Source organism: Cheilinus undulatus, linkage group 9 (assembly GCF_018320785.1).
Source record: "Cheilinus undulatus linkage group 9, ASM1832078v1, whole genome shotgun sequence".
Classification (NCBI taxonomy): Eukaryota; Metazoa; Chordata; class Actinopteri; order Labriformes; family Labridae; genus Cheilinus; species Cheilinus undulatus.
In genome coordinates this window covers 22145059-22157614 of record NC_054873.1, presented here as the reverse complement: position 1 = coordinate 22157614, position 12556 = coordinate 22145059, and the positions used below count along the sequence as shown (strand labels likewise).

Below are 12556 nucleotides of genomic sequence, written 5' to 3'. Positions count from 1 at the left end.
ACTGGAGCTACCATTTTCTGACTATGTGAATGAAAACGGGTTGAAGTCCGATTGTCTGATCGCAGATCTCCACTGTGCTTTTGCACCCATTTACTGAATTATGTAGGTACTGAAGACCAAAAGGACTTCGTCATCAAGTACCTACTTTTGTTAAGAAAACCCAAGAGGATAGACTGTGAACGTTTGGTTGTAAATATGCTTCAGTCTAGTAACTACTCTCTGGTGCTGCTGATCCAGCTGACACTTTTGGCCTATGACCTCTTTGTCAACTCCTTCAGTGAACTCCTGAGGGCAGCGCCTGTCATCCAGCTTGTGCTTTTCATGTAAGTCACTGAACTAAGTGCTAAAATGAGATTTTTCAGGCATTTTTAGTTAACCAATAATATTTCTAGCCAAACAATTTAATTTCTAATACCTGTTATTTCAAGTCTATTCTAAAAAGGGATGCACAAATGCATTGGTTTAACATCTGTATGATCTAAAATTGGCCCAGTGTACAAACATGGGTTATCTGCCAAATTATGTAGCATGAACAGATATCAGTCATCAATGTTTGTCTGTTGTAACCAATCAATTTTATGCTGCCACCTGGTTTATCTAGCTGCTGAATCAAGTAAGAGATTTTTTACAGGGCAGATATAGTGACCTGTTGGACCAACTCTCATCTGATTTCATGGTCAAATGTGAGAGAAAATGTTGGCATACTGTGGAGTCCAAACCAAAAAGAAATAATGAAAACAAACATGGGTGTCAGCATCAACTAAATTGTTATGGTAAAAATTGGTATCAGCCCTGATATGAATGGCACATCTATATCCAAAAGCATAAACACCACTCAGTCAAGTTTTATTTTGAAAAGGCCTTATTTCATTACAGCTATAATTTATAACAGTATTCTGTGACCTGTCTTCTGTGATTTTCTTGCAATGCCTGACACTATAAATAAAATTCATAACTGTTATTTTAAGAAACATATTCTAAAAAAGGAATGTTATATTTCATAGGGATCACCGATGAATCTGTGCATCAGTATCTGCTGATATCAGTCCTGCTGACAGACATAGGATATCATACTGAAATCCTGCATGCATAACTGCTGAATCAAATGAGAGATTTCTTGTTGGACAAACTTGGATTTGTTTTCATGGTCACACACAAGATAATCAGTTTGTGGAAAGTAATCAGTATTATTGGAATGATATTGGTAATGGCAGATACTGGCTTAAAAAGTTCATAATAAGCAGATATGAAAATTGTTGCAAATATTTGCAGCCATTGTATCAGCTGGAATTATTGTCCTACATTAGTATGTCTGAATACTTTTGTGGAGTTTTAGGCTGGAACAAAAGACTTACATCAGCTGAAGTGTATTTCTTTATTCATCCTTCAACTTTAAAGAGTGTTTACGGGCTGAAGATTCAGATCTGAAGAACATATACATATAATAGCTTTTAATTATTAAGAATAAATCTTTAAAATCTGTGTCCACAGCATCCAGGACATTGCCATCCTGTTCAACGTGATCATCATCCTCCTGATGATGTTCAACACCTACGTGTTCCAGGTCGGCCTTGTGTCCCTGCTGCTGGAGAGATTCAGGGCTCTGCTCTTTTTTTCTGCCTTGTACCTGACTCTCAGCATCTGCTTCCATAGCTGGGTGCTGGTAAGCTTTTATCACACCACTACATATGAAAAACTGTTTTAAAATTGATCATAACTCTCATAACTGTAACATTTCACACCTTTTCTAGAACCTCAGGTGGCTCGACTCAAACAGTTTTGTTTGGACTGATGGTCTTCAGGCTCTTTTTGTTTTCCAGAGAACAGGTATTTGGTGGAATCCTTTTAAAAAAAAAAAAACTTTTTTATTTCTATAGCATCTGTGGTCATTGAGTAACTTTTTTTTCTCTACCTGTCAACAGTGGCGGTTTTGTATTACTACTTGTACAAACGCACAGCTGAGTATATGGGAGACCCGAGGCTTTATGAAGACTCTCTGTGGCTGCGAGAGGCATTTGCCAGAGCTCGACAGTGAAGAGATTTCTAAAGGACCATTATCATCATTTTGGACTGTTAAATATTAGGGGGGAATGTATGTGCATTGAGCAGGCAAAGTGCCCAGTTTGAAAACTCATGGAACTCACTAACAGGTCAAGAGGGTGAGATAAGGTGTCATCACTCTTTGTGTATACTGGCTCTGTGTAGGCAGGCAGGCAGCCAGGCCAATGGTTTATATTGAGATGTAAGTCAGACATGGCAGTATTGTGTTAATCAGGATTGGCTCTTTTAATCTCTGTGGCCTTTGTTAATCTATTTGTGTTGCAGACATAATGAAACAGTTAAAATGTTACAGATGCGGTTGTTTTTGATAATAGCTAATGATGTACCATTTGTAGAAAGTATTCTCATAGCTTTCATAAAAGTCTGCTATACTCCACAAAGGGGAAACCTATTTGGTTGTTTTGCCTTTTGTAAGAATAGCTTGTGCTGTTTACATGGTCAACATACTTTTATTAAGCCAATTTTCATATGAATGTCTTTGTGGGGGATCTTTGAATTGTCTTCCTGCTGTTTTTATTAAATAATCCTTGTCTAATCTCTGAGTAATCCTTCATTACTAGAGTGGGGAGTATTATCTTGCACACAAGGTGAAACCGGCTGCTCTATTTTTAACACTGAGATTAATCAGGGATTGAGGTTTTAGGTGCCACTAGTAAAACTCGCCATAAATAGTCTTCAGTGGTTCAAAATAACCTTCTTATCTCAGGCACTCGACAGGTTAAGTTGCAGGGAGCTTCTTGGTGGTTATTTATATAACTGTTCATCAACATGTGTACTACTTTAGAAAATCAAAAACAGGTCTATGAATAATCAAAAAAGTGGCTCATAATAAAAGACAACAGAAGTTTTACAAATACCCTTTACTCGTGAAAAGAAACCAGAGTCAACATGAAGCCAAAATATTGTCAGTGCAGTCCAATTAAATCCAGTATGTGTTGTGTTTGATTTTGCTCCACTGGAATGTGTTATTCTTCAAAGCATCCACCCCAAACTGCAGGAAATGAGAGAAAGAGAGAAGTTAATGGCTACAAAACTATCACAGTGGTTAAAAATTAAAAACATTTAACACTAATATACCTTTATACATAGATCCCAACCCAGAGTAGTAAAAATAGTACACCAAAGCCCATGAAAAGTGATGCCACAAGGGAGATCAGCAGCTCTTTGTAGACGTCCCGGGTGTATTTCGTGGATGTAACCTCATAGCTGGTGAAGAGTTAAGGACTAGCTCTTGAAAAAGGTACAGCCAACCACCAATGGTGCTTTTTTGAGGGGTCAAGTGCCCCCAAATGCAAAGGTGACTTTGCCCATTGAGTTGGTAAATCACATTTTACTTTGTTTGAAGCCTCGCTGTAATCTCTATTGACGTTTGCAGAAAACCACAGTTTAATAAAAACAATTACAATCAGGTTTATTACCAAGGGCACTGACAGGGCGTCTGCAAGGTCTTCAAAAGTAGTAAAAGTCTAGAAATCAATTTAGCACAAATTAAAGCTTTTAAAAAGTCCTAAATGCAAGACAATAAGGTCTTAAAATGTGTAGGGTTGTTTTTCAAATTGTCTATTTGTCAAAAAAAGGGTATAAGCTAGTTTTTCTACTTTTATTTTTAAATTTTGTAAAATGTAACTGTGCTGATGGGCTTCAGCACAGGTGAGATTCTGATAGTTCTCCACTGGATCTGACCGCAACTTGCACGCTTGTTTATGTTCTGGCCCGTTAAGCTACCAGCATATCCATAAAGCTCTGCTGCATCCCTGGCTAACAAGTTACCCCTGTTACAATAAATGCTTCTTAATCACTTTAAATTAATCAACAATAATCAGTATATATGGCATCATAATATAAAAGTTAATCCTATGCTAAACTAACAATCACTAGAGTAGCTAAACTTTGGGGATGTTTTGCAATGTTACAATATTTTCAAGAGTATTCCATCATCAGTATAAGTATGGAGGTACCACTTGATTTGAGTCTACTTCGAAAAAGAATGCACTCAAAATACTTCTTAAAATACCTTTTAGCACAGGAAATAAAGTGAATGTTATTCAAGTTACTAGATGTAATACACTGGACTCCTTTAAGTTGTAATCAAATCTTCAACTGACAATAGTAGTAAAACAATCCCTCTGAGGAGCTTGGAGCCAGAAGGTCTAAACAAGTTTCATATCCCTTTGAGAGTTTCAGCAATTATGCAGGAGAAGCATATTTTTGTAAAATAACTTGTTTGAGGTTGATGGGCTTCAGCATCAAAGGCACCTGCATGATCCTGACTGTGGGTTGTAGCTCTGCATTAGCTAGTGGAAAGGCGGCTGAAGTCTATGGCCTGGTCTTTAACGTCAGCATTATGTACTGTAAAGAGGGGCAAACAGTGAAAGGATACACGAAGAACCAGGCGGTGAAGAACATGCCGATGGCCAGAAGGACGACAGTAAGGTGAGGGAACACAGCCGGGTTCACCGGGCTGGTGTATCTGGTCATTGCTTCGAGTTCCTGCAGCAAGAACAAGAAAGGGTTTATGTACAAGCAGGTTAGACATGCTACATCAGCTCATCACACCCTTTAACTACAACACGACTAAACAACTCGTACATAACGTTTGATGCATGTTGCAAAATATATTGAATTAGTACTTCCCGGGTCTGTTTCATTAAAGCGGCTTGCTAAATACTGGAATATGGAGGATAGCGCCATAGCTAACCTCTGAAGCCAAATAATGCGCAATTTCAGATGGAAAGCGCGTTGTTTTGGTGATAACATGGACAGGTAAGCGACGTATGAGCGTATGTAAGAGTTGGAGATAGATAAACAAGATAAACATAATTATTCTACCATTTTGTCATAAAGTGGAGCTCCTCTCTCTATGGTCCAAGATGAAAAGGCCACGTACTGTTTTAGACTTCCTGGTTTTACGTGACGTACAGCTGACGTATTATATGACAGATTTTGTCCTCGGTTTTGCCTGTCAGGCTGCTCTTCCACGTAGGCTTCAAAATTGGACTCAATAATCTTTATTGGGCAAGTATGCCTAGGCTGTGCAACAAGGAGTATGATTCTAGTTTTGTTCTCAATGTAACATCATGTAAACACTAAATCTAAAAAAAAGAAAAAGTATATATATATATATATATATATATATATATATATATATATATATATATATATGCTCTTGTTTGGTGATTTACAGGTCCGTGTGCGTTAAAGTATGGTTGCAAGGTGGGGAAAGGGTGCACGGATGCTAAATAGACATAATCAAAAAGTGTAGAATATGTCATGATGCGGGCAGATTTACTTGAAGTAGATAGGCTCATTTATCATAGTTTACATTAATTAGTACAAGCGTGCTTATGAAGCGAGCGAGGCCTTTTGCCGCAGTGAATTTATTTTCAGTATGGTTACAGTAAAGAAATAAAGATACATTGCAGGGTATTTTAGCATAACATTGGAGCTTAAGGGGGCTTAAATGGGCTTGTGAAAACGTTGTTTATAGTGCATTATGGGAATTTAACTTCCTAAAACTGCAGTTTTTCTCCAAGAGCAGCGAATTTCACAACACTACTTCTTAATGAACGATAATTATTGCCGTTCCACCCACAATCCCTAGCTCAGAGGTCGTTTTCTACACAATAATATGCGATCCACTGCCTGAAAGGCTACATTCAGGGTATACTTCTTAGAGGAAGCTTTACGGCTAAATTTGGCTGCCATCTAGCGGACATAATTATCAATATCCACTTACAAAGTCACGGACAACAGAAATTTCAATCAGGAATTTATTTACCACTTGCATTCATAGTATTACAGCATATTTTGACAAAATGCTTACAAATGTAATGATAATTGGGCTAAAAAGGGCAGTGATATTAGAGTATTCAACATTTTTTTTGTGTTATGGATTTTATCTCTAAAAAAAAATGTTGGAATAGGTAATGCATTTGTGTGTGGGTGTTTGCATGCTTATTAATCATTTCTGGGCCCCATTAGATAAAAATTAATATATTACTGATGATACAAGAACAAACAAACAAATCAACTATAAAAAATAAGATAGTATACATCAGATAAAAAGTATCACTGGTATTAACAAGTGAAGCTTTATAGTTACACGTAACACAGTTCTACCAGAAAACATGAAAACCGTCTGGTGCACTGGATAGAGCAATAGCAGTTTATATATACAGTGCAAAAAGTGCTACAGTGGTTTCATTAAGCTAACTGGTGCATTATAAATAAGCTAAAATAGTACACTCTACCCACTGAAGTCAAAGTAATCATAGTCATAACATTGAACAGTGTCTTCATAATATGATAAACTCCATAAACCTTTGTCTGATGGCTGTTTTTCCTATTTAATGTTGATTTTACATGTAAGATACACAATTGTGTTTCTCTTTTTTAATGCAGACACATTAGGAGTATGGATCTAAACACACATTTGGACAAAAGTAACAAAATAATGGTGAGAGTAACTTTAAAAATGCCATTAAAACAAGAAAGGGATATAGAATATAAAACACTATACAACTCTGTTACCTTAAAATTGTTATCACTGCATGTTCTTTTATTGTTTAGACACAGAAAAAAATATGATATATCCAGTGAAAATCATTAAAGAATCCAGTGTATGAAATCAATGTTTGCCTGTGGTTTTAATTCCTTCTCAGCAACATGATCAAGCCATTAAAATTAAATTTCAAAAGCTGAGGTCATTTAAGTTGCCACTGGGATTACATGTGTTATTTATAAGAACGAAATGAACATGCATCTGAAATGACACCTGTTTACTGCCTTACCAGCATTCTTTCTGTTTAGTAAAATAAAGTTTAAGCTACTCCAGTGTTTCTTGAAATGTTGTCAGTGTTTGACTCGTTCCATTTCCACCAACAGATGCATAAAGCTTTCAGTGTTTCTACTAGTTATTTTCCAGTGGTTTGTTTCCAGTTGTAGAACATTTCATCCAATGAATCAGCTGAAATGAGAAAGACTCAGTGGTTTTCAAATGTGTGCTATCATTTATGGAGCAAAAATAAGGACAGAGCATGAGGAGACAACAGTCTCCTCATGCAGAAGCCAACACAATGCTCCACTGTAGAGACTCAGGATTTAACCAGTGTGCGCTATTGAGGTACATATATTTTCAGTGCAAGATGCAACAATAAACTGAAGCAAATGATCTTTTCCCAGTGAAAAATACTACAAAGTTGTTTCAGTGGACTTAAAGATCAATTAGATCAGAAATGCAAATTTGCATTGTGTTGTACAGTATCTCAGCTTGGGCTATGAAACCTGAATTCTGCTATCAAGTTATTATGGCTTAAAGTAAGTACAAATGACATGGTAACCAGTATTAAATGGGCAGTCAACTCAAAGGTCACATATTATGCAAAATACACTTTTTCAGGCTTTTCTTGCAAAACATGTAACCCCTGGCCTGTCCACAATCCCAAGAATCAGTAAAAGCTGTTCTCATGGTTTCCCCTCATGATGTCATGAGGGGAGTAAGCAACGCCCCCAGGTTCAGTTGGCCTCCCCACTTGGAAGAAAGTTCCACTCTCCTCTCCTGAACCTCCTTTCAAATCAGGAGAGCCACATTCATCTCCTGAGAGGGGCGTAGCCAGGGGAGGAGTCAGACAGTTCAGTAACATTTAAATCCACAGACACAGAAACAGCTTGTTCTGAGCAGGGCTGAAACAAAAGGGTTTTTAGACATGCAAAAATCCAATACTGGAGTATTTTTTCACTGACAAACTTCATGGGCATGTTTTGGGGACCTCTGAGACCAATTCAGACTTGTCTTAAAAAGGTCAAATATGTGACCTTTAAGGCACAATTTACACACGAGCAATTAATTAAAAAAAGTTAAAGCAATCATAGACATTTTCAGTGACAAAGAAACCATGAACAGTGTTTCATATTTCAGCAAAAAGAGATGTCTTAATGCATGTACATGTAGATGATAAACATTGAGGAGGATGTAATATAGTTGGCATGTAAGGATATCTTTAAAAATAATGTACAATAAGGAGACAAAAACAAATCCCACCATGACAGTGTACCAATGGAACAACAAAGGAAATGTAAATGTCAAGGCACTGGGTGTTCTTATTTTGATGCACAGCTGCTTTGAATGAGAAGATGGTAGTCAGAGAATGATGAGCTTTCTTCTTCTGTGGCACAACTGACTTCACTCTGCCAATGAAAAGCATGTGGAGATAAAATGGTTATCGGCTTTTACCTGATGTTTAGACCAAAGTTACAAAATGAATCACTCAAGAGTTCAGAAACCCCTCTTATTTTGAAAGGACAATTTCACTCACAGACAGGGAGACACGGAAGTGATAGGCAATGTCCTGGTAAGACATCACAGGTATTGACCACAGATGATGAGTCCCCTTGGGGAAAAGTACAAAGTATGGAATGAGTAATCCATAGGGGATAAAGGTTTGATAAATAATAATGATAACTGCAAATACATACAATAACTAAAGAAGGAAAAAGTATTGATTATATGATATATCCTAATAAAATCATTGTCTACCTTTGTTAATGTATTCTGTCCACCATTCAGCTCTGACTCTGTGTGGTTGGGGCATAATCGCCCCCAGGTGGCTCCACATTGTCGTACCCACACACTGTTCTCAGACCTGCAATGAGTAAAAAATGACTCCTGAACTTTTGTTATTTCATAACGATGTCCTGATATGTTCTCAAAAGCTGTCTGTATTTAACAAAATCATTGATAAATTGTGTGATAAGTACTATTTTCATCTGACATCATACTCTGGGTGGGACACTATACGGATGCTCTGATGATTTTGACAAAGCTTTTTTGGGGGTCATGGGCTGAAAAATTTGTGAACCCCTGATTTATGTGACCTTATCTAAAAAAGAAAAAAATGTACTGATTTTTCAAGGAAGTGCTGCAAGTAAAAATCTTGGACATAATGTTTGATTTTTTCCTTCACCACTCTGTTCCTTGGAAAAATAACTGATTGCCTTTGTAGGAGTGATGCATATCTTTTGAAGATCTTCATGGTTATAAGTAAGAAAGCAATTACCAAGTGCTGGCTCCAAAAGAATCCACCACCTGTGAAACTTCTTGTAAACAATTGTAAACTCTATTTGCTTAATGGAGAAAATGACTTTTACTTTGCGTCTTCAAAAGGAAAAAGGAGAGAAATATTGGGAAAAATGGGATTGCCATAAATGAAAAAATCTCAGTTTTCATTTAAGATTGTTAGACAGTGCTTTTATGCTGTGCCTGTGTTTCTTTTTATGTCTATTTTTATAATTTTGAGAATTGTACCTGCCATTGTCCTCACCTGTTACATGTTATTATGGAAAATTTAAAAATAAAAGTATAAAAAAAAAAAAAAATTTAAAAAGGAAGTGCTGCAAAAAAACCTATTGCTTGTGTTACTGCAGTATGATCATTGCAATAAAGTCCACCTCAAAAGTCTAAATGTATCACATTAGATAAGAAAAAATATTTTAATGTTAAAAGCAGTGCTTCCTCACTCAGCATTTGTAAATTTTTTTACGCTCATTTTTCTGCAGATAAAACCCAAGCTAGCTTTCAGCTACCCTCAGAGTAATTGTTGCAAATTTGCAGTGAAAAATGTGTCATTTAATTGAATTTAGGATTAAAAATATCTTATCACATGTTAATTTCCTTTACCTAATTCTTAAGAAACACACTGAAACTGTAATACAGTTCTAGCATTGGCTTTAGTAAAAGACTTCCTAATTATTATTATATAAGGTTTCACTTTTGCAATTTCTTATCAATACCAAAGAAGTGAAGTGGTGACATGACCACTGTGTGAATATGATGCCTTTTAAGCACACAGTTATGGTATTTTTATACTCACATCATGTGTAAAGTGATTTGTGAGATAGAGGAATTTTTCTTTCCATTGAGCGATACTGTATAGCTAAAATGGACATAAAAAAAAGAACATTAGTTTCAAGCAAAATGCACACCACTTTCCCTTAACCCTGCGTTATACTATTCATTTAAAAATGTTGCTATTTAAACAATTCAAGCAGTGATGATATTCTGTATACAAGCTTTTTTTTCATGTAAGGATTAGGGATGCACGATATTGGATTTTTGCCGATATCCGATATGCAGATATTTTAAAACTCACTTTAGCTGATACCGATATTTAATATTTTTTCCACTGTAGAAAACACCAATTCCATCCTGTACTACAAATAAATTTTTAATATTGGTAGTCTATTTTTTTTAGAAACAGACAAAACATTTGATTTTTATCAGAAATGAAGGATGTATTTTTTTTTATACAGCCATACACTAATGAAAACTTACAGTAATGTCTTTGGGTTACATGTGCAATACATGCTACATATATTTTTACAGTACAGCCAAAGTCATCTGCATCTTTGAGGGCAATAAAAAGAAGCAAATTAACTTGCTGACACTGAGCTCCACAGTGCATACCGATATACTGCCAATAATATTGTGCATCCCTTGTAAGGATTTTTACAAGCAAAGAAATAAATCATCTCATTAATGTCGACTCAACACTTGTAGAACTTTGAGGAAAATACCTGCAGCTTTCAGGTGTTGCACAACTTTGCACTGTGATCTCTTGGTTTGTCTCCACAATTCGTAGACTTGTCAAAGAGGGAGCCAGCCTTCCTCCTGAGAAGAAATAGCAAGAACAGCTCTACTATGATCTCTCTACTCACTGAATTCCACTGTACAGTATGTAGATAAGCTTTGTTTGCTGTTGTTAAACACATGGCTTTACTGTGTTTGCGCACTGTATATCATGTGTATGCAGGAAGTGTTGTGTTCGGGCTGTGTTAGTGGATTTACCCTTTATTTGCAGGCTGCGTTGTCTGCGTGGTACTGGCTGCTGACCCACAGGCAGACGGTTGGCAGTTCCTCCTCCATCAAGGTCTGTAGGTGCAGGTCTTTTTGACTTGGCGAAGTACAAAGGTGCTGAAGTGTGACTCAGACGGTTTCTACTGCGGGCCTCTTTGTCCATTATTCTGGACTTGGCTTTCTTATTAATGGTGCTTGGTGTAGGAACCAGACTGCCTACATCTAGAGAAGAAGGGAAATTAGCCTGTTATCAGTCAGAGTACCCATCAGATTATTTCCTTTGAGATGTTCCTTTAAGCTTTTAAGCATTGAGAACCTTTTCAATCTTTTGTTACCCCTGACCAATCTTTTATGAAACATGCTGCTGGCATCAAATTCGAAAAGGGGAAAAACAAATATCAAAACATTCTGTCCATTACATTTAACCCTTTTGGGGAAACAGGGATGTATAAAACAGTTTAATTCGGTCAAATTTGCTCACTCACCTGGCATGGATTGGTTGTTTGTCAGTGTCAGAACTGTAGCTGATTGGTTGTTGATGGCTGTGGGGGAACAGCAGGCTGAAGGTGTGAGATAATGTGAAAACTGTATAAGGTCAGAGAAATTGATCTTGTCCTTCATTGCAACCGAAGTAAAACAAAATTCTATTAAGAAAAATGCATTTTACTGATTGGTCAGCTGAAATTAAAACTAATTTCTGCAACAATATTTCAGTTAGCTTGTACTGTTTCCCTACTGATAATCCCGTCCTTCCTGTACTCCAACCAAACAGTAACAACTTATACATAATTGGTGCAGCAGGCCACTGATCAAGCTGCAGTTCCACAAAGTGGTCCTGGTCAGTTTGTTTTGGATCACTATTTATACTTTCACTATTCCATGGTTAAAAGTTGGGAAATAAAACATATTTTGGCACACTCTGTTGGGGTACCAAGCATACTTACCCTACCAGTTTGTACTGAGCTAAACCAGACTGCTTGGTAGAAACACACCATTAGTGAGGATTTCCACTCACCTGCAGCAGGTGTGGTGGTCAGAGGAATATACTGACTCTTGCGTGATGATCCCAATGCAGCTCTGGACCTACACCAATCAGATGGCAGGAGAGGAGGCCATGAGCTTATTTTGGTAAAAATAATGACCACAATGATGGTTTCAGCAGTTGGGCTGTTACCCATAATCTCCCTTTGTTAACAGCAAAAGACACAACCAACCAAGCAATCAAAGACAGGACTCAAGGGCAGATCAGAGAGTGAAACACATGGCAGGAAAAAAAGGAGCTGAAGGCATACCATGGGCAGACTGGTGGACAGAAAGTTATAGTGGCAGTGAAGATGGGCATCCAAGAGATGTACAGAACACAGGAAGGAAAATAGCTACACAGAGCAGGAAAAGATGACAAGGAATGACATTAATAGAGAAAGGGTAGATTGATTTCAATCACTAAAACGCTTAAGGGTCGGTGTCCTTCAGGACCACATACCCGTCCTTCTCTGTGACGTCTCCTCGATGGTGAAGAGTCAACACATAAAGAACTGACATGGAGATGACACTGTCAGAGGACAAAAATATACATCATCATCATGTCACTGCTGGACAAAGAGAAGGCTGATAGTTTCGTTTACCCTCCAGTCCCTGCCCAAA

The 12556-nt window shown here is 37.2% G+C and overlaps 3 protein-coding genes across 6 annotated transcripts in view; 1 reads left to right on the top strand and 2 right to left on the bottom strand.

Moving 5' to 3' along the window:
* The first annotated feature begins 186 nt into the window (after positions 1-186).
* tmem138 (transmembrane protein 138) lies at positions 187-2840 on the top strand. The gene is made up of 4 exons (XM_041795887.1): positions 187-323; positions 1492-1663; positions 1752-1827; positions 1923-2840. Exons 1-4 carry the CDS (start codon positions 196-198, stop codon positions 2033-2035), a joined length of 489 nt encoding a protein of 162 aa, XP_041651821.1. The 5' UTR covers positions 187-195; the 3' UTR covers positions 2036-2840.
* A 66-nt stretch (positions 2841-2906) lies between these two features.
* On the bottom strand, positions 2907-4976 carry tmem258 (transmembrane protein 258). Its single transcript, XM_041795888.1, has 4 exons — positions 4891-4976; positions 4442-4551; positions 3139-3267; positions 2907-3052 (listed from the first exon to the last, which is right to left on the bottom strand). Exons 1-3 carry the CDS (start codon positions 4891-4893, stop codon positions 3141-3143), a joined length of 240 nt encoding a protein of 79 aa, XP_041651822.1. The 5' UTR covers positions 4894-4976; the 3' UTR covers positions 2907-3052; positions 3139-3140.
* A 2823-nt stretch (positions 4977-7799) lies between these two features.
* myrf (myelin regulatory factor) overlaps positions 7800-12556 on the bottom strand; it is a 33418-nt gene continuing 28661 nt past the window's right edge. For 3 of the 4 annotated variants that reach the window (XM_041796514.1, XM_041796515.1, XM_041796518.1), the window contains exons 18-26: positions 12396-12464; positions 11928-11995; positions 11398-11472; positions 10904-11134; positions 10633-10726; positions 9930-9992; positions 8597-8702; positions 8376-8450; positions 7800-8247 (exon numbers count right to left, since the gene is read on the bottom strand). In XM_041796514.1, the coding sequence (XP_041652448.1) occupies positions 8161-8247; positions 8376-8450; positions 8597-8702; positions 9930-9992; positions 10633-10726; positions 10904-11134; positions 11398-11472; positions 11928-11995; positions 12396-12464 (868 nt within the window). In that variant the 3' untranslated portion in view covers positions 7800-8160. The remainder of the gene's footprint in view (positions 8248-8375; positions 8451-8596; positions 8703-9929; positions 9993-10632; positions 10727-10903; positions 11135-11397; positions 11473-11927; positions 11996-12395; positions 12465-12556) is intronic. The other variant, XM_041796517.1, reaches the window with a different exon arrangement.

What these genes read in the sequence shown, in the direction of transcription:
- tmem138 (XM_041795887.1), top strand. Translation starts at nt 196, where the DNA reads ATGCTTCAGTCTAGTAACTACTCTCTGGTGCTGCTGATCCAGCTGACA. An exon ending in ATCCAGCTTGTGCTTTTCAT is followed by an intron (nt 324 to 1,491) that starts GTAAGTCACTGA and finishes CTGTGTCCACAG; the next exon opens with CATCCAGGACATTGCCATCC. An exon ending in TTTTGTTTTCCAGAGAACAG is followed by an intron (nt 1,828 to 1,922) that starts GTATTTGGTGGA and finishes ACCTGTCAACAG; the next exon opens with TGGCGGTTTTGTATTACTAC.
- tmem258 (XM_041795888.1), bottom strand. An exon ending in TTCACCGCCTGGTTCTTCGT is followed by an intron (nt 3,268 to 4,441) that starts GTATCCTTTCAC and finishes ACTCTTCACCAG; the next exon opens with CTATGAGGTTACATCCACGA.